This window comes from Diceros bicornis, chromosome 26, assembly GCF_020826845.1.
Source record: "Diceros bicornis minor isolate mBicDic1 chromosome 26, mDicBic1.mat.cur, whole genome shotgun sequence".
NCBI classification, from domain to species: domain Eukaryota; kingdom Metazoa; phylum Chordata; class Mammalia; order Perissodactyla; family Rhinocerotidae; genus Diceros; species Diceros bicornis.
Genome location: NC_080765.1, coordinates 26,926,644 through 26,945,989, shown reverse-complemented (window position 1 = coordinate 26,945,989; position 19,346 = coordinate 26,926,644). Strand labels below are relative to the sequence as shown.

The following is a 19,346-nucleotide window of genomic DNA, read 5'->3' as shown; positions in this document are numbered from 1 at the left end:
TGATTTTTAAAATGAGATATTTTTTGTTCTTTATGAAATAACTACACCTACATGAATTTTTCTTAAGGTCCTCATTTATTTATTTTTTGTGTGTGAGGAAGATCAGCCCTGAGCTAACATCCGTGCCAATCCTCCTCTTTTTTGCTGAGGAAGACCGGCTCTGAGCTAACATCTATTGCCAATCCTCCTCCTTTTTTTTCCCCCAAAGCCCCAGTAGATAGTTGTATGTCATAGTTGCACATCCTTCTAGTTGCTGTATGTGGGACGCGGCCTCAGCATGGCTGGAGAAGCGGTGTGTCGGTGCACGCTCGGGATCTGAACCCAGGCCGCCAGTAGCGGAGCGTGCGCACTTAACCGCTAAGCCACAGGGCCAGCCCAATGGTCCTTATTTTAAACATAGTCAAAACTATTTCTAGGATTGAAAGTTTTACTTTTAAAGCAACATCGTTTTCTTGATTTGTTTGCCCTATAGTCTGATAAAGCAATGTTACCTCCTATTTGGTAAATTGTATAGAATTTAGATTATGACTGCTAGGTTTTCCTTTTAGCATTTTCAGCTGTCCCCCAGTAAGACACATACAAGTGATGCAGATTCTAGAACACCTGACTCTACTCTGCCAGTGAACTTATACCATATGCAGCAGTATTAACATCCAATATGAACCAGCTATTGAATTCAGGGGTTCCGTGGATAATTCTTCAAACGGTCAATAAACTATGGATGGTTCTTAATACTGTGATGCCTAGAAGGTGATTTCAGTGTATTGTTACATGTAATAGATAAGTGTATAGCAGTGATTATCTACAATAATCTAAACTTAATTGTTGGGTATTTAACAATATAAATCCTTTCTGAAGACTGCTAATTAAAGAGTTGTTATAACTGTAAGGAAAAAAATAAACTTTATCTTAAGAAACAGAAACCTTAAAGTATTTCCAACTTGAGAAAGTTCTTTAAAAGGGAGTTCTCCTGTATAGGCATTTGTCATTTGTGGCTCATTGTAATTTAGATCACTATTGTGTCTTGCATCATTGCAGTGGATCCAAATTTTGCTGCACATTAAAATCACCTGGAGAGCTTTCAAAACTCGTCCCCAGTCATAACCCGTGCCAGTTAAATCAGAATGTCTGTGGGTGGGAGTCAGGCATTAGTACTTTTCTAAAGATTCTCCAGTTGATTCCAGTATGCAGCAAAGTATAGAGAACACTGGATTAATTATTTTATCTTTAGTCAAATTGGTCTCTGCTGGTCCATATATTGCATCAAAAACACCTGGTCAGCTCTGAAAAACAGAATACTGGGCTGGACTTACCTGAAATTTTGATTCAGTAGGTCTGGGAATTTCTATACTTTTTAAATTTAATTTTTTACTTATATCAAATTAATAAACGCACATAACTTAAGAAGTTAAATAGTATATAAGGTCTGCCCACACCTTCACATTTTAGACTCTTGCTCCCCAGAGACAACTATTTTCAGCTCTTTCTTTTATTCTGGCATTTGTATCCTCCCATATATCTTAGTAATATGTTTATAATTACTATGATTTTCTGACTTTCCAATTTAGAAATTATCTTTTGACTTCCTACTATACAAGATGAAGATTTAGCATTCGTTCTTGCTTCCTCCCCTATGAGTCCGTCTTCCCCCAACATACATACTTTCCCTTGCTCCATTTCTCCCAACACAGTTATATCAAAATTTTTGGTTAAAACAATATTCAGCATGCATATTATGATGACTACATAAGTGTTATTTATAGTTGACCTATGCGATATCCTTTGATTACAATTTCTTTCTTATATAACTGCCCTCCATATCCCACACACAAACCCTGAGTTAATACTTGCCTCTTTTCCATTTGCTCAGGGTTTTTTGGGTTTCTTTTTTTTTTTGTATCAATAACTAATTCATCTGCAAACTCCATATTGAGGCGAAATTTACTTTACAGTTAGTTATAACACATCAAGTAAGGTATCAGTAACATTTTTTTCTTGGAAATATTCCTTTCAGAGCCTTCCATCCTCATGTTTCAATCTGGGACATGCACGGTAGCCATCCTGGAATTGCTTTTGTCTCTCTTCTTTGTTGGATTCCATGTTTTTCTCTTTCTTGGTTTAGTTCCTCATTTTAGTGAGTGGAACTCATACTCAAGTTGCTTCCTGAGAAGGGCTGTTTGGGAAACCTACTTTTTTTTTGAGACTTGCATGCATGAAAAGGTTTTTATTCTTCCCTTCATATGTGATTGATATTTAGCCTAGGTGTAGAATTCCAGCTCATTTTTCCTTTCAGAAATTTGAAGGCTTCCTTCTACTGAATGAATCAGACCTTCCCGTATTGCTATTGAATAATCTGATGTTATACCAATTCCCAATCCTTTGTAGGTGACCATTGTTTTTTCTCTCTTAAAGGTTTTAGTTTTTTTTCTATCACTGTTTTCTGGAATTTCATTGTGATGTATTTGGGTGTGGCTCTTTTTTTATTCATAGTGTTGGGCACTTGGTTGGGTTTTTTTTTAGTCTGGGTACTAATGCCTTCATTTCTATGACATTTTCTTGTATATATTTTTTCCTTCAATAATATCTTTCCCTCTATTTTCTCAAATTTTTTGTGATTTGGATTTTAAACCTCTTGGACTTATTCTCTGATTTTCTCCTCTATTTTTTTTTTTTTTTTTTTTTTTTTTTTGTGAGGAGATCAGCCCTGAGCTAACATCCGCCAATCCTCCTCTTTTTTTGCTGAGGAAGACGGCCCTGGGCTAACATCGGTGCCCATCTTCCTCCACTTTATATGGGACGCCGCCACAGCATGGCTTATCAAGCAGTACTTCGGTGCGCGCCCGGGATCCGAACCAGCGAACCCCGGGCCGCCGCAGCGGAGCGCGCGCACTTAACCGCTTGCGCCACCGGGCCGGCCCCTCTCCTCTATTTTTTAATTTACCTTTTGAATATACTCTCTGGATATTTCCTCAATGTTATCTTTTTATTTTTCCTTTGAATTTAGAAAAAATTCTGTTTTATTCTTAATTTCTAAGAGCTCTTTCTTATCTGAATATTTTTTTTTTTTTTGATTTTTATTGATATTTTAATGGTTTCTAACATTGTGAAATTTTGGGTTGTACATTTTTGTTTGTCCATCACCCCATATATGACTCCTTTCACCCCTTGTGCCCACCCCCCACCCCCACTTCCCGGGTAACCACAGTCCAGTTTTCTCTGTCCATGTGTTGGTTTATATTCCACATATGAGTGAGATCATACAGTGTTTGTCTTTCTCTTTCTGGCTTATTTCACTTAACATAATACGCTCCAGGCCCATCCATGTTGTTGCAAATGGGACGATTTTGTCTTTTTTTATGGCTGAGTAGTATTCCATTGTATATATATACCACATTTTCTTAATCCAATCGTCAGTCGAGGGACACTTAGGTTGCTTCCACTTCTTGGCTATGGTGAATAATGCTGCAATGAACATAGGGGTGCATAAGCCTCTTTGGATTATTGATTTCAGGTGCGTTGGATAGATTCCCAGTAGTGGGATGGCTGGATCATAGGGCATCTCTATTTTTAATTCTTTGAGGAATCTCCATACCGTTTTCCATAGAGGCTGCACCAATTTGCATTCCCACCAGCTGTGTATGAGGGTTCCTGTTTATCCACATCCTCTCCAACATTTGTTGTTTTTTGTCTTGGTGATTATAGCCATTCTAACGGGCGTGAGGTGGTATCTTAGTGTTGTTTTGATTTGCATTTCCCTGATGATTAGTGATGTTGAGCATCTTTTCATGTGCCTATTGGCCATCTGTATATCTTCCTTGGAGAAGTGTCTGTTCATTTCCTCTGCCCATTTTTTGATCGGGTTGTTTGTTTTTTTGTTGTTCAATTGTGTGAGTTCTTTATATATTATGGAGATCAACCCCTTGTCAGATGTATGTTTTGCAAATATTCTCTCCCAGCTGGTTGGTTGTTTGTTCATCTTGATTCTGATTTCATTTGTCTTATAAAAGCTCTTTAGTCTGATAAAGTCCCACTTGTTTATTTTTTCTTTAGTTTCCCTAGTCTGGGTAGGCATGTCATCCGAAAAGATTCCTTTAAACCCAATGTCAAATAGTGTGTTGCCTATATTTTCTTCTATGAGTTTTATAGTTTCAGGTCTCACCTTCAGGTCTTTGATCCATTTTGAGTTAATTTTTGTGAATGGCGATAGCACATGGTCCACTTTCATTCTTTTGCATGTGGATGTCCAGTTTTCCCAACACCATTTATTGAAGAGACTTTCCTTTCTCCATTGCATGTCCTTAGCACCTTTGTCGAAAATTAGCTGTCCGTATATGTGTGGTTTTATTTCTGGGCTTTCAATTCTGTTCCATTGATCTGTGTGTCTGTTTTTGTACCAGTACCATGCTGTTTTGATTACTATTGCTTTGTAGTATGTTTTGAAGTCAGGAATTGTGATGCCTCCTGCTTTGTTCTTTTTCTTTAGGATTTCTTTAGCTATTCGGGGTCTTTTGTTGCCCCATATAAATTTTAGTATTCTTTTTTCTATTTCTGTGAAGAATGTCATTGGGATTCTGATTGGGATTGCATTGAATCTGTAGATTGCTTTAGGTAATATAGACATTTTAACTATGTTTATTCTTCCAATCCACGTGCATGGGATATCTTTCCATTTCTTTATGTCATCGTAGATTTCCCTCAATAATGTCTTGTTGTTCTCATTGTATAGGTCCTTCACCTCCTTGGTAAGATTTATTCCTAGGTATTTTATTCTTTTTGATGCAATTGTAAATGGTATTATCTTTTTGAGCTCTCTTTCTGTTAGTTCATTATTAGCATATAGAAATGCAACTGATTTTTGTAGATTGATTTTGTACCCTGCAACTTTGCTGTAGTTGTTGATTGTTTCTAACAGTTTTCCAACAGATTCTTTAGGGTTTTCTATATATACAATCATGTCATCTGCAAATAGTGAGAGTTTCACTTCTTCGTTACCTATTTGGATTCCTTTTATTCCTTTTTCTTGCCTAATTGCTCTGGCCAAAACCTCCAGTACTATGTTGAACAGGAGTGGTGAGAGTGGGCAGCCCTGCCTCGTTCCTGTTCTCAGAGGAATGGCTTTCAGTCTTTCCCCGTTGAGTATGATGTTAGCTGTGGGTTTGTCATATATGGCCTTTATTATGTTGAGGTACTTTCCTTCTATTCCCATTTTATTGAGAGTTTTGATCATAAATGGATGTTGTATCTTGTCAAATGCCTTCTCTGCGTCTATTGAGATGATCATGTGGTTTTTATTCTTTGTTTTGTTGATGTGATGTATCACGTTGATTGATTTGCGGATGTTGAACCATCCCTGCGTCTCTGGTATAAATCCCACTTGATCATGGTGTATGATCTTTGTAATATATTGTTGTATTCGGTTTGCCAATATTTTGTTGAGGATTTTTGCATCAATGTTCATCAGCGATATTGGCCTGTAATTTTCTTTCTTTGTATTGTCTTTGTCTGGTTTCGGTATCAGGGTGATGTTGGCCTCATAGAATGATTCAGGAAGTGTTCCATCTTCCTCTATTTTTTGGAATAGTTTGAGGAGGATGGGTATTAAATCTTCTTTGAATGTTTGGTAAAATTCACTGGAGAAGCCATCTGGTCCTGGACTTTTATTTTTTGGGAGGTTTTTGATTACTATTTCAATCTCTTTACTTGTGATTGGTCTATTCAGATTCTCCATTTCTTCTTGGTTCAATTTTGGGAGGTTGTATAAGTCTAAGAATTTATCCATTTCTTCTAGATTGTCCAATTTGTTGGCATATAATTTCTCATAGTATTCTCTTATAATCCTCTGTATTTCCATGGTATCCATTGTAATTTCTCCTCTTTCATTTCTAATTTTATTTACTTGAGCCTTTTCTCTTTTTTTCTTAGTTAGCCTGGCTAAGGGTTTGTCTATTTTGTTTATCTTCTCGAAGAACCAACTCTTTGTTTCATTAATCCTTTCTACTGTTTTTTTGGTCTCAATATCATTTATTTCTGCTCTGATTTTTATTATTTCTCTCCTTCTGCTGGCTTTGGGCTTTGTTTGTTCTTCTTTTTCTAGTTCTGTTAGGTGTAATTTAAGGTTGCCTATTAGGGCTTTTTCTTGTTTGTTAAGGTGGGCTTGTATCGCTATGAGTTTCCCTCTCAGGACCGCTTTTGCTGCGTCCCATATGGTTTGATATGGCATGTTATCATTTTCGTTTGTTTCCAGATAGTTTTTGATTTCTCCTTTAATTTCATCAATGATCCATTGGTTGTTCAGTAGCATGTTGTTTAATCTCCACATTTTTGTCACTTTCCCAGTTTTTTTTTCCTGGTTCATTTCCAGTTTCATAGCCTTATGGTCTGAAAAGATGCTTGTTATGATTTCAATCTTCTTAAATTTATTGAGGCTTGCTTTGTTTCCCAACATATGGTCTATCCTAGAGAATGTTCCATGCGCGCTTGAGAAGAATGTGTAGTCAGCTGTTTTTGGGTGGAGTGCTCTGTATATGTCTACTAGGTCCATCTCGTCCAGTTTTTCATTTAAGTCTAATATTTCTTTATTAACTTTTTGTCTGGATGATCTATCCATTGCTGTAAGTGGGGTGTTAAGATCCTCTACTATTATTGTGTTGTTGTTGATTTCTCCTTTTAGGTTTGTTAATAGTTGCTTTATGTACATTGGTGCTCCTATGTTGGGTGCATATATATTTATAAGTGATATGTCTTCTTGATGGAGTGTCCCTTTTATCATTATATATTTCCCTTCTTTGTCTTTCTTAACCTGTTTTATCTTGAAGTCTACTTTGTCTGATATGAGTATGGCAACACCTGCTTTCTTTTGTTTGCCATTAGCTTGGAGTATTGTCTTCCATCCTTTCACTCTGAGCCTGTGCTTGTCTTTAGTGCTAAGATGTGTTTCCTGAAGGCAGCATATTGTTGGGTCTTGCTTTTTAATCCATCCTGCCACTCTGTATCTTTTGATTGGAGAGTTCAATCCATTTACATTTAGGGTAATTATTGAAATATGAGGGTTGAATGTTGCTGTTTTGTCACTTATTTTCTGGTTCTTTTGCATTTCCTTTGTTTCTTGTCCCATTTGTTTTGGACTGCCAATTCAGTTTGGTTGTTCTGTCTTATGATTCTTCTAGTTTTCTCTTTGTTTATCATATGTGGTTTTAATTTGATTATTTGTTTAGTGGTTACCTTGAGGTTTGGGCGAAAAATCTTCTGTATGAGATAGTCCGTTATCTGATAGCCTCCTATTTCCTTATACTAAGTCAATTCAGTCACTTTCCTCTTCCCCTTCTAAGTTGCTCTTGTTATACCTTATTCTATCTTGTGTTGTGGCTGTGTGTTTACAGTGATGAGGTTAAATTTATTTTTGGTGAATTTCTTCCTTTGATCTTTGAGTTTAGTATTTAAGTGGTTGCTAACCTATTCCGGTAAAGATCTACTATTTCTCTGATTTTGTCTACCTACTTTTCTCCTTACTCCAAGCTTTGTGTTCCCTTTCTCTTCTTGTTTTCAGGCCTGAGGGCCTTCTTGAGTATTTCTTGTAGTGGCGGTCTCGTGGCCATGAACTCCCTTAGCTTTTGTTTATCTGGGAGAGTTACTATTTCTCCATCATATTTGAAGGATATTTTTGCTGGATAGAGTATTCTTGGCTGAAAGTTTTTGTCTTTTAGTATTTTGAATATATCATTCCAGTCTCTTCTAGCCTGAAAAGTTTCTGTTGAGAAATCCGCTGAGAGCCTGATGGGAGTTCCTTTGTACGTTATTTTTTGTTTTTGTCTAGCTGCCCTTAATATTGTTTCTTTGTCGTTGACCCTGGCTAGCCTTACCACTAGGTGTCGTGGTGAAGGCCTTTGTCTGTTAATATATATAGGAGTCCTGTTGGCTTCGCTTACTGGTATTTCCTGCTCCTTCCCCAGATTTGGGAAATTTTCAGCTATTATTTCCTTGAATAAGCTCTCTGTTCCTCTTTCCCTCTCCTCTCCCTCAGGAATACCTATAACTCTTATGTTACATTTTCTAATAGAGTCCGATATTTCTCGGAGTCTTTCTTCATTTCTTTTTAGTCTTAGTTCTCTCTCTTCTTCCATCTGGAGTATATCTGTATTCCTATCCTCTAAAGTACTAATTCTTTCCTCCATATTGTCAGCTCTGTTCTTTAAAGATTCCAGATTCTCCTTTATCTCCTCCATTGTGTTCTTCATCTCCATCAGCCCTGATAGGTTTTTCTTTATGATTTCAATCTCTTTTGTGAAGAAACTCCTAATCTCATTGAATTGTTTGTCTGTGTTGTCTCGTATTTCGTTGAGTGTTTTTATGATAGCTATTTTGAAATCTCTGTCATTTAGTTTATGGATTTCTGTGTCTTCGGGGTTGATTTCTGGGTGCTTGTCATTTTGTTTCTGGTCTGGTGATTTCATATATTTTTGCATTGTGGTTCCTGTGTTGGTTTTGATTTTCCTCATCCTGGAAGTCTCTGGTTGCAATTTCCACCTGCCGCCACTGTGTGGTGGTAAAGGGCTGTATAGTCTAAGCCCCCTGCACTCTGCCCCAGTTTTTCTGCTGCGATCCGCAGTTTTGTTTTGTTTTGTTTTGTTTCTTTTCCCCTCTGCGATCCACGGGTCCAGTCCAGTTTATTCAGGTCTGCCTCGGATCGCTAGATCTGGTCGAGCTGCAGACTCCGGGTTGCGGGGAGGGGGGAGCTCTCTCTTTTGCCCTCTGGGTCCCTGACGTGGGAGGCTTCTCGTTTGCCCCTCTTTATCCGCTCTCTGGGTTGCTCAGATGTTGATGGTAGCCCTGTGGCTCCTCTGAGCCCTCTGTGCGGGAGTTTCCCACTGGCTGAGAGAGCCCGAAGAGCTACAGTTTCCCGCCGAGGGCCGCCCCTCCCCCCTCTCTGGGAGCCGCGCGGACTGGATCGCTGATCTGATGGGGAGGGAGCGGAGTTCTCCTTACCTCTCCCCACTTCCTCCGGGGGCCCAGCACGTTTCGCTCTCAGATGTGCGGCAGTGTGGATCCCTCCGCTCCAGCTTTTGGCTGTCTGGGATTCCGTTGTTGGTCTGTGGCTGTTACTTTTGTTGTATTTTGTGGGGGAAGAATTCACGGGAAAGCTCACTCCGCCATGATGCTGACGTCACTCCCTCTATCTGAATATTTTTAAATGCCTTCTGTTCTTGTTTCATATATGAAATATTTTGTCCTTTAAGGATATTAATTATAGGTTTTTAAAAAAATTTTCTTCTCATCTCTACATTCTCTGTTTCTTTAGAGTTCCTTTTTTTCTGCTTGTATATGTTAATCTTTTTCAAAGTAGAAGTCTTCTTTATGTGTTTAATGATTTTTGGCTGTCCACTCATATTTAAGAGTGGGCAAGCTCTGTGTGTGAGGTAGGGCTGATGGACTCGACTCCTGGACTTCACTGTTAAGAAATCATGGGCCGGCCCAGTGGCTTAGCGGTTAAGTGCATGCTCCCCGCTACTGGCGGCCCGGGTTTGGATCACGGGCGTGCACCACTTGTCTGGCCATGCTGAGGCTGCATCCCACATACAGCAACTAGAAGGATGTGCAACTATGACATACAACTATCTACTGGGGCTTTGAGGGAAAAAAAAAAAGAGGAGGAGGATTGGCAATAGATGTTAGCTCAGAGGCAGTCTTTCTCAGCAAAAAGAGGAGGATTAGCATGAATGTTAGCTCAGGGCTGATCTTCCTCAAAAAAAAAACAAAAAACAAATCAAGTACTTTCCATATTGGCATACCCCTCAGTAATTCTGATGTGCAGTCAGGTTAGTAACCACGTACAGTCTATTGATGTCTAATCTCTAAGTGGCATCTCACATTGAGATTTCATGATGATAAATACAGAACAGTGACTTAATTTATGGGGCCAGATATAGTTTTAAAGTGCTTTGGTAAGTATTATTTCATTTACAGGTATTATATTCCTATTTTACAGATGAGGAAACAGTTCAGAGAGGCTCAGTGACTTACAAAGGCTCATATAGCAAGTATGGTATAACTGAGTTGAAGTTTTTATTTTATATGCCATGATTATTCCATTACAACTGTGAAGATTTTTGAAACTACTTTGTGTTTACTGTTTTATCTTCATTTGTTTTAGAGACATAATAATAGGTTAGGTTTCTATAGGTTTTAATTTTTCCAAGTTCATTCACACCTGTTTTCTAACTTTTTCCAGAATATATCTTTCTAAGGTAGAAAGGACTGGATGGTTACAGGTTTCAATTATAATATAGCTGTTTTTGTTTTCGAACATGTGATTATTTTCTCATCAGGCTGTGGGTAATGACAGTTAATGCACTTCAACCTTCAATAAAGTTTGTACGACAACAAAAGTATACTCAGAATGACCTGATGATAGATGCTCTTATTGTTCTAAGATGTGATCAGAGGGTACACAGGTATGTGACATTTGAGTTTCATTTTTATTATAGAGTTACACTTTGGAGAGTCAAAAGAAATTGAAAAAATTCAGTTTAAACTTCTATCTTAGTGTTCTTGCAGATAACTGGCAGTATGACCTGTGAGGTTTTCTGTCTTTTTGGCTTTTTTTAGTTGTCTATATTCATGAACTATATATTCAGTTTAATATTTAATATGTGATTAATAAAACCTAGCTGTAAAGAAATGTCATTCTTAGTTTTGGCAACTCTCAGTAATGCCTGTTCTTTCTTTCAGAGTTAAGACCAGTAAAGAATAATACTATTTCTGCTAGCATTGTTGAAAAGGCTTCATTATGAGCCATTACATGCATTAAAACTGTGATCTTTTTGGCATCCTCAATTGTGATGTTAGCTTCGTTGATTAGACATTTGTCTGTAATTCCTTGCCACTTGCTGAACTTAATCAATTGCTTTTAAGTGGCTTTACCTCCAAAGGCAGGATTAATTAATTCACACCATTAATATTTGAATTTCTAGTTGCTATGCTAAGTAATATCAAAGATATGTCAGTTGAGGGGCTTGCCTATAAAGTGATTATTACCTGCATGGGTAAATAAGACAAATACATGAGAAGTTAAATAATATGGTCATATGTAGATGAATGGTATAATGAATGAATGCTGTTAAAAGTTCAGGAAACATGTGGAGGGGGTGAGACCTGAGTAGTATTTTAAAGGATAGAAATAGGCTTTCGATGAACAGATACTATAATGATGGGAGTTAGGGGTCAAGGAAGATATTGTGGGAAAAAGAACAGTGTGAGCAAAAATGTAGAAGCAGGAATGAAAAAGGTTTGGATCAGAGGGGTAAATTTTTGAGAAGGACACACTTTAGAATTGAAATGTTAGGTTGGGGTCAAACTATGGAGGGCCTTGAATGTTAGGCTAAAGAGGTCATTTAGGTGGTAACTTAAGAAGAGAAGCTTTGCATTAAATGGTTTAGAGGGGAAAGAAACTGGAGTAAAGGAGACTAATTAGGATATACTCTATGAATATACTCATCTGTCCTCAACCCTGGGGATGACAAGTCTTGAAGTGACAAAATGTGCAAAATCAGCCAGATATGGTGTGGCGAGATCAAGGTCTCATAGAAAACAGGAGTTAGAAGAATATACAATATAAATGACATTATCTAATAAAAGGAAAACAACAGTAAATAACACTTCTAGAAAAGAGCCACTTTTAAAACAATTTATCAGTGTTAAAAGTCTACTTAAGAAGGTAACCTTTCAGGCCGGCCCCGTGGCTTAGCGGTTAAGTGCACGCCCTCCGCTACTGGCGGCCCGGGGTTCGGATCCTAGGCATGCACTGACGCACTGCTTCTCCCGCCATGCTGAGGCCGTGTCCCGCATACAGCAACTAGAAGGATGTGCAACTATGACATATAACTATCTACTGGGGCTTTGGGGAAAAAAAAGGAGGAGGATTGGCAATAGATGTTAGCTCAGAGCCAGTCTTCCTCAGGAAAAAGAGGAGGATTAGCATGGATGTTAGGGCTGATCTTCCTCACCAAAAAAAAAAAAAAAGAAGGTAACCTTTCACCTGAATCGTCTCTGCTAGTTCAGGAAGTGGTTACATTATGTTATCATAACGTATGTAATGTTTTTGTAGCCTGGATTTTTTACTTAACAACTTGTGAACCTTTTCTCATGTTAATAGATATTCTTGTATTAATTGGCTACATAGTATTCCACTCTACATGTGCTGTGCTTAACTCAATCCCCTATTGTTGGATATTTTGTTTATTTCTATTTTTTGTTATTATCAATAGTGCTGTGGTGACTATTCTATGTACTGGGTATTTCCTTAGAACAGATTCTTAAAAATGAAATTATTAGGGCAAAAGTAACATGCTCATTTTCAAGACTTTTGATTCATGTTTTCATTCTGCCATCCAGAAAGACTGAACCAGTTTACATTCCCATAGCAGTGTTTGATATTGTACACTTTCCTACACTATTTTATGTAATACTTTACAGTTTGATAGGTGAAAAATGGATTCCCATTTTAATTTATATTTTAGTTAGATTGAATATTTTAATATACTTATTTGCTATTGGTATTTCTTCTTTATATTTTAGCCTAGTTTCCGGAATGCTTACCTTTTTTGATTTAAAGAGCTCTTTATCTATAAAGGATATCAGCTCTTTGTAGATATAGTGTGTTTTTCCTTTATTATTCTATTGTTTTGACTTTTGATTTTGTTCATTTTTTTAAATTTAATTTTTTTACTACATGATCATTCATATGGTTTTTAAAAATATCCAACAATGTAAAAACATATACACATATAAAAAGATATGTTTAGGATTTGCTTTGAACTAACCCAGTGGTGGTGGTGGGAAAATGGAGGGGATATAGATGAAATAAGACTGGCCATGTGTAGATAACTGTTGAAGCTGGGTGATGAGTTCTTGGAGGTTCATTATAATATTCCCTCTTTTATGATATATGAAAGTTTTCATAATATACATTAATAAGTGAAAAAACAAGAATAACAACAAGAAAAAGGTGTACAGTGAAAAGTCCTGTTCTCTCTCATATCTACCGTGCTGCCATTGCTAAAGCAAAATTCCTCTTTGGCCTCTCTTGACCAATCCCAGTTCCATCTCCAGAGGAAACTTTGTTGTCATAATGGTGTGTATGTAGCTTTACTTTCTACGTATTTACAGATTTGTAAATAGAAATATTTACCTTTGTGTTTAAGGTGGATTTAGAAAACATAAGTAGTATATTGTAGGCAGTCTTTTGTTCTTTTTTTAAAACTTACTGTTCTCAACATGTTTTCCATATTACTACGCATAGTTCTACCTCATGTGTTTTAACTGCTGCATAGTATTGCGTATGTAGGCCTATCCTCCAGAGACTCTGATTCAGAATGTCTGGAGTGGAGCTTGGGATTTTTTTTTAAAATAAGTACTCCAGGTGATTCTTGTCTTCAAATGTGGGAAACATTGCCATATTTAACCATTGACAGTTTTTTCATTATAAATACATACATGTTTATTATAGAAAATTTGGACATTCAGAAAAACCATTGACAGACTGATGGACATTTAAGCCGTTTCCTATGTTTTAGTTATAAACAAAGCTATACTGCCTTTTTATGCACACATGCTAGTTCTCTCTGTGATAGACTCAGAAGTGGCATTGTCAGGTTTTTCTAAGGGCTTGGCTGTTAAAATTTTAGTGGTTACTAATTTATCTTTTTGTTTCCTTTTTTTACATTTAATTTTTATATCTATTCTTATCTCATTGAAATTTAATCTATAAATTTCATAGTCTTTGAGGAATGAATAACTGTACTCATTTGATAGATGAGGAAACTGAGGCTTAGTAAATAATTTACCCAGTCAAGTGGATGAAGCACTCTTGGAATACAGAGTTGTCTTGCTGTCTTGCTCCCAAGAAGAAACAGGAGTAGAAAGAATAAATACTCTGTTTTAGTCTCCTTCATCTCATCAATAATAGAATATTTCTCTTTGAGGACAGCTGCTTTGCAGGCTCATATCTAAAGAGATTTACTGATAGTGCCATGTTTTGCAAAAAAGAATATCTTTTCTTTAGGGTATACATTATATTCGATTTTAGCTAACCAGATGAAATAGATAATACTATTTATATAATCTTGAAATATAGAGAATAAGATATATATTAATAACTTTTGAGAATGAATATTTCAGTGGGAAAAGTGTTACTTTACTACTCTTTTCAGGTGGTTCAGGTATTGTTCAGATTTTTCTAATTATTTAAACTTAATGATCATGTTCTGGCTAATTTATAAATTTATATTCTTTATCATGTGTTTTTCTTTTCTTCTTTCTGTGTTTAGATGCCCCCCACTGATGGATATTACTCTATACATGCTGAATGGATATATTCTTGCATCCAAAGTCTACCTTAGTGCCCATCTGAAGGACACAGCAGAGCAAGATAGGCCTTCCCAGAATAATACAGTAGGTTTAGTTGGACAAACTGATGGCCCAGAAGTTACCAGAGAAGAATTGAAAAATGCATTACTGGCTGCTTAGGTAATAAAGTAAAATTTAGTCAAAAAGGGCAAAGGTTTCCCTGTTAATATCATCAGTTAAATAGATGGCATCGGGCCGGCCCCGTGGCTTAGCAGTTAAGTGCACGCGCTCCGCTACTGGCGGCCCGGGTTCGGATCCCGGGCGCGCACCCACGCACCGCTTCTCCGGCCATGCTGGGGCCGCGTCCCACATACAGCAACTAGAAGGATGTGCAGCTATGACATACAACTATCCACTGGGGCTTTGGGGGAAAAATAAATAAGTAAAATTATATAAAAAAAAAATAGATGGCATATTATGCCCTCTATGTACAATGGTGACATATTGTGCATTCCTTTTATTACAGAATGTATTATAATGGTGTTGCCTTTGTTTCTGAGTATCAGATGTACTATATTACTAAAATCAAGAACAATCTTCATGATATTAATTTAATAGCTATTTAAATAAGATGTACATTTTAACAAAATATAAGGCTCTTGTTTCTTAAAATCAGATGGTGGAAAAAAATCAAATGGAGACAGAACAAGAAGTATATATATAATAAAATGTCAGGCAGTGATAAGTACTATGACAATAGAAAAGTTTTATAACAATGTAGAATTTTATTGAAGACTTAAGTAGTCATTTTTGAATAATGCAGGAGATGAGAGATTAAATGTTAAGCAATTTGAAGTCTTCAAAGTAGAAATGTTTTCTTGGTTTGAAATATATTTTCTGAAATCTGTCCATTGGCAATAAGGGAAAGTAGAGTAGTAATACAGGTCCACAATTCCTTATCTGTAATATGTACAGAAATCCAAAAAGCTATGAAGACTGAAGCATTTTTTTATAATTCACTTGGCAGAAAAACCTGACCTGATGTGACCTCATTTGTGACAAAACTTGACCTGAATTGATGTGAAGCTATTTATGGCCTTGATCCCACTTAATGTGAATATTGCTATGTTTTCCTGCCGAAATATTAATACATTTGATTATAACATGCTACCCTAGTCTCTGCTGAAGGTATTATATAACATTACAGTAAAAAAATTTCTGAGTTCTAAAATAAATGTGGCCCTCAGAGTTTCAGATAAGGGAATGAGGATTGTAATAGCTATCATTTATATAATGTTTACTATATGCTGGGCACTATTCTAATTTCTTTATGTATATTAACTCATTTAATCTTTACAACCAACCTATGAAGTATGGAGTATTATCATCTCCATTTTTATAGATCAGGAAAATGAGACCCAGAGAGGTTAAGTGACTTGCTCAAGGGTACACATTTAGTAAGGGGCAGAGGTAGGATTCAAGCTTGGGCAGTCTGGCTCCAGAGTCTACAGACAAAAACAAAACAGTAATAACCCAAAACCCAAAACCCCTCAACCCAAGAATGATGATTATAAAGTAAAGCTAACCTTACTTTATAAATGATTATAATGTAAGGCTAACCTTACTTTATAATCAAGTTCTTAAACAGATGAAGTAATTGTTTTCTTCTGTCCCAGGCAGTGGCTTTCAGAGATGCATGTCATATATTCATTTTTTTTTTTACTCCTTCCTGCTAGATGAGAGTGGTTATAGCTCTCCTTATATGTAGGAGCATCACATAGATCACCCCCCAGGAAACTACTGTCCTATGAAATGACACTCAAGCTTGTAGACTCAGCAACAATGAGTTGTACAGGTGGAGTAGATTGTAAGGCAGAATCTTTCCTTGCAAAACCAGGCCTTAAAGAGCCCATCTTCAAATTAAAAGGGAAAAGGGCTTTAGGAAGTGACTTTTAGGCACTGATTATTAACCACCATCTTCAGAGGAATTACTTAGTTGGTAGCCAGGTAAGAAAAAGAGGGAAATACAGGATAAGATCCTAGGAGAAGTAGGAATTTAAAGGTAAGGAAAGGAGATTCTGGTAGAAGTCATTTTTTGCCTGGGGGCTGTTTTGAATGTCACTGAATCAGAATACGCTTCTAGTAGATGTTCTTAAACTGGAGTCCATGGATCTGCCTTAGAGGTATGTGATCACCCTGAAATTATCCAAATATTTATTTACATGTTAATTTTTATAGAGAGAGGGTGTATAGTCAGATTCTTAAAAGGGTTCATGACCTTAAAAAAGGTGAGAACCACTGCTCTAGATTGCTCCCTTTTGCTCTTAGAAGTACCTCTTTGCTTTTTTTTTTTAAAGAAAGTTATTTTTATCACTTCTGTATATCTGAAAACAAAATCAGATTTGGTTTTCAAACAAACTTTTCAGAAACTTCTTAAATTCACTGTGTTTTATTTGCTTGTAGGATAGTGTGGCTGTCTAGATTATCTTGGAGATTTGCTTTCCTACTGAAGAGGAGAAAGCAAAGGGTGTCAATCCAGACAGCTTGCTAAGGAATGTTCAAAGTGTTATTACTACCAGTGCTCAAATAAGGGAATGTAAGAAGGAGAAGACAATTTGCTCTGTAATGTTTGAGAAGTTCAGTGCCTTATCTGTTGTCTGTTGCACCAAATGTACATGGCTGATCCCAGCATTGCTAAGCTTGTTCACTTGCAGGTCTGTTTTCAAAGAATAATGCTTTATCGTCCAACTTTATTTTTTAGGGGGGCTTTGAATACTAAATTAATAGGGATCATTTAGAAACTAGAGATCACATAAATGATCATGGTCCTTTGCCATATGGAGAAAAATCCAGATTTTTTAGATTTCATTTCACCTAATAAAGTGTTCAGATAATTTATCTCTATTCTAGTGCATCAGAAAGGTGAAATGCCAGGATACATGTAGGACACTGTAGCCTGCTGAGCAACTTTTACATTAAGGAAGTGAAACTTTCCGTTATATTTCTATCTTTATTTGACTTAAAGTTATTTTATTTCTAACTTTTTCTCCCTTTCTTGTTGAGATAGGGTTTTATACATGTGAACTCTTGTCTCTGATGGTTGCAGGTATTCCATCTGTGCACATCTGTCTGGATTTCATACCTGAGCTTATTGCACAGCCAGAACTTGAAAAACAGGTACTGAGCATTTTGGAGCTTTAGGAAAATTTTGATCTCCCTCCTGTCTTGCTAGTAATATGAAACATTTTATAATTTTTAATACTTAAAGATATTCGAGTTCCAGAAAAATATAATCATGTATAAATAAGAGATATATTGTTTCCTTACATTCTAAAACATACCCTATTTTTTTTTTTTTTTTTTTTGCTGAGGAAGATTAGCCCTGAGCTAACATCTGTGCATAAGAATTTATATTTTGTATGATGGGTCACTACTAGACTGTGAGCTCCCTAAAGGCAGGGCTGGCTGTTCCTACAAAACTTAGTATCCTCAGCACAGAGTATGGTGCTTAGTATATTGTATATGTTGAATTTATATCTGCAAAGTAAAAAATTCTGTTTCATTTCTTTCCAACACTTTTAACACAGGCTAACTGATACGCTTTTATCATGCCAGCTCTGCCAAGTTTCATCTCTTTTTGTCGAGCATTTCCTCCACTGTATGAGGATATTATGTCTTTGCTGATCCAAATAGGGCAAGTCTGTGCCTCTGATGTTGCCACTCAGACAAGAGACATTGATACAGTTATTACCCATAAATAGTACCTTATTTTCAAGAGTTGTTTTAATATGTCAAACAAAAAGGCCAAAATCTTTTCCAGATTTCTTTGCTTAATTAATTTGTTTTGCCTTATATTTTCAGGCCTTCAGCAAATAAAGGCGAAACCAAGTGGATGGTCTGGAATCTGTAAGATCCATCTTATAAAGACAGATCCAGGGACACCGGAGCATGGATCCTGCTGTACAGCTCTGTCATTGTATTGAAAGCACAATAATTGAAATAATAAACATGAGTGTTAGTGGAAATTAAAAAAAAACTTAAAAAAAAAAAATGAAGCTGTTTGCTGCATATACACAACACGAATCTGCATCTTTTAACTTGAAACTGAATGGGAACAGTACCGTCTTGGAATCACTAAAACAATTCAATTCGACATGAATACAATTTAGAACTCTCTTGAGAATTATGCTTGCTTGTATTTGATTGGCAGTTCTTTGGATCTGTTTTGCTAGTATGTTTATATTGTAGTAGCCGAGCTTTTTTTTCTTATTGGGAGCACATTTAAGAAACTCATTACTGGAAAGTGAATTTGGTCTTATATTTAGCTTTGAAGTGAAGAAAAACTGCCATGCCTTTGATTTAATTTCTTATGAAAATAAGTGCATGGGAGGGGCCAGCCCCGTGGCTTAGCAGTTAAGTGCGCGAGCTCTGCTACTGGGGGCTGGGGTTCAGATCCCGGGCGCGCACTGACGCACTGCTTGTCCCGCCATGCTGAGGCGGCATCCCACATACAGCAACTAGAAGGATGTGCAACTATGACATACAACTATTTACTGGGGCTTTGGGGAGAAAAAGGGACAAAAAAAAGGAGGAGGATTGGTAATAGATGTTAGCTCAGAGCCGGTCTTCCTCAGCAAAAAGAGGAGCATTGGCATGGATGTTAGCTCAGGGCTGATCTTCCTCACAAAAAAAAAAAAAAAACAAAACTAGGCAAATAAGTGCATGGGTAGCCCTAATGTTTATTTTAACTGTCAGCTAGTGACAGTTACGACAAGGATGCAATGATGAGAGGGAGAAAAAGGGAAGGGAGAATTCAGGAAAAATTAGGAGTTTAAATACCCAGCTAGAAACCTCTTAAATTTGCAATGCAAGTAAAAGTAATGCAAGATGGAATTCCAGTTCTCAAGAAACAGTATTGAGAAGGCTTTAAAAAAGGCAAATACCTTTTTGTAAATGATTTCCATGGAATTACAGATGAGGATTTTAAGATTTTACATATTTGCTTC

The 19,346-nt window shown here is 36.8% G+C and overlaps 1 protein-coding gene across 1 annotated transcript; it reads left to right on the top strand.

Annotated features, from left to right (window-relative positions):
• The first annotated feature begins 524 nt into the window (after positions 1 to 524).
• Positions 525 to 14,944, top strand: LOC131422520 (integrator complex subunit 2-like). The gene is made up of 3 exons (XM_058569823.1): positions 525 to 750; positions 10,323 to 10,448; positions 14,322 to 14,944. Exons 1-3 carry the CDS (start codon positions 659 to 661, stop codon positions 14,518 to 14,520), a joined length of 417 nt encoding a protein of 138 aa, XP_058425806.1. The 5' UTR covers positions 525 to 658; the 3' UTR covers positions 14,521 to 14,944.
• The last annotated feature ends 4,402 nt before the right edge of the window (positions 14,945 to 19,346 follow it).

Bases quoted from the DNA above. Each gene is read 5' to 3' on its own strand.
- LOC131422520 (XM_058569823.1), top strand. From the start codon at position 659: ATGAACCAGCTATTGAATTCAGGGGTTCCGTGGATAATTCTTCAAACG. The intron at 751-10,322 runs GTGATTTCAGTG...TTTTCTCATCAG, and splicing joins AATACTGTGATGCCTAGAAG to GCTGTGGGTAATGACAGTTA. The intron at 10,449-14,321 runs GTATGTGACATT...TTCTGTGTTTAG, and splicing joins TGTGATCAGAGGGTACACAG to ATGCCCCCCACTGATGGATA.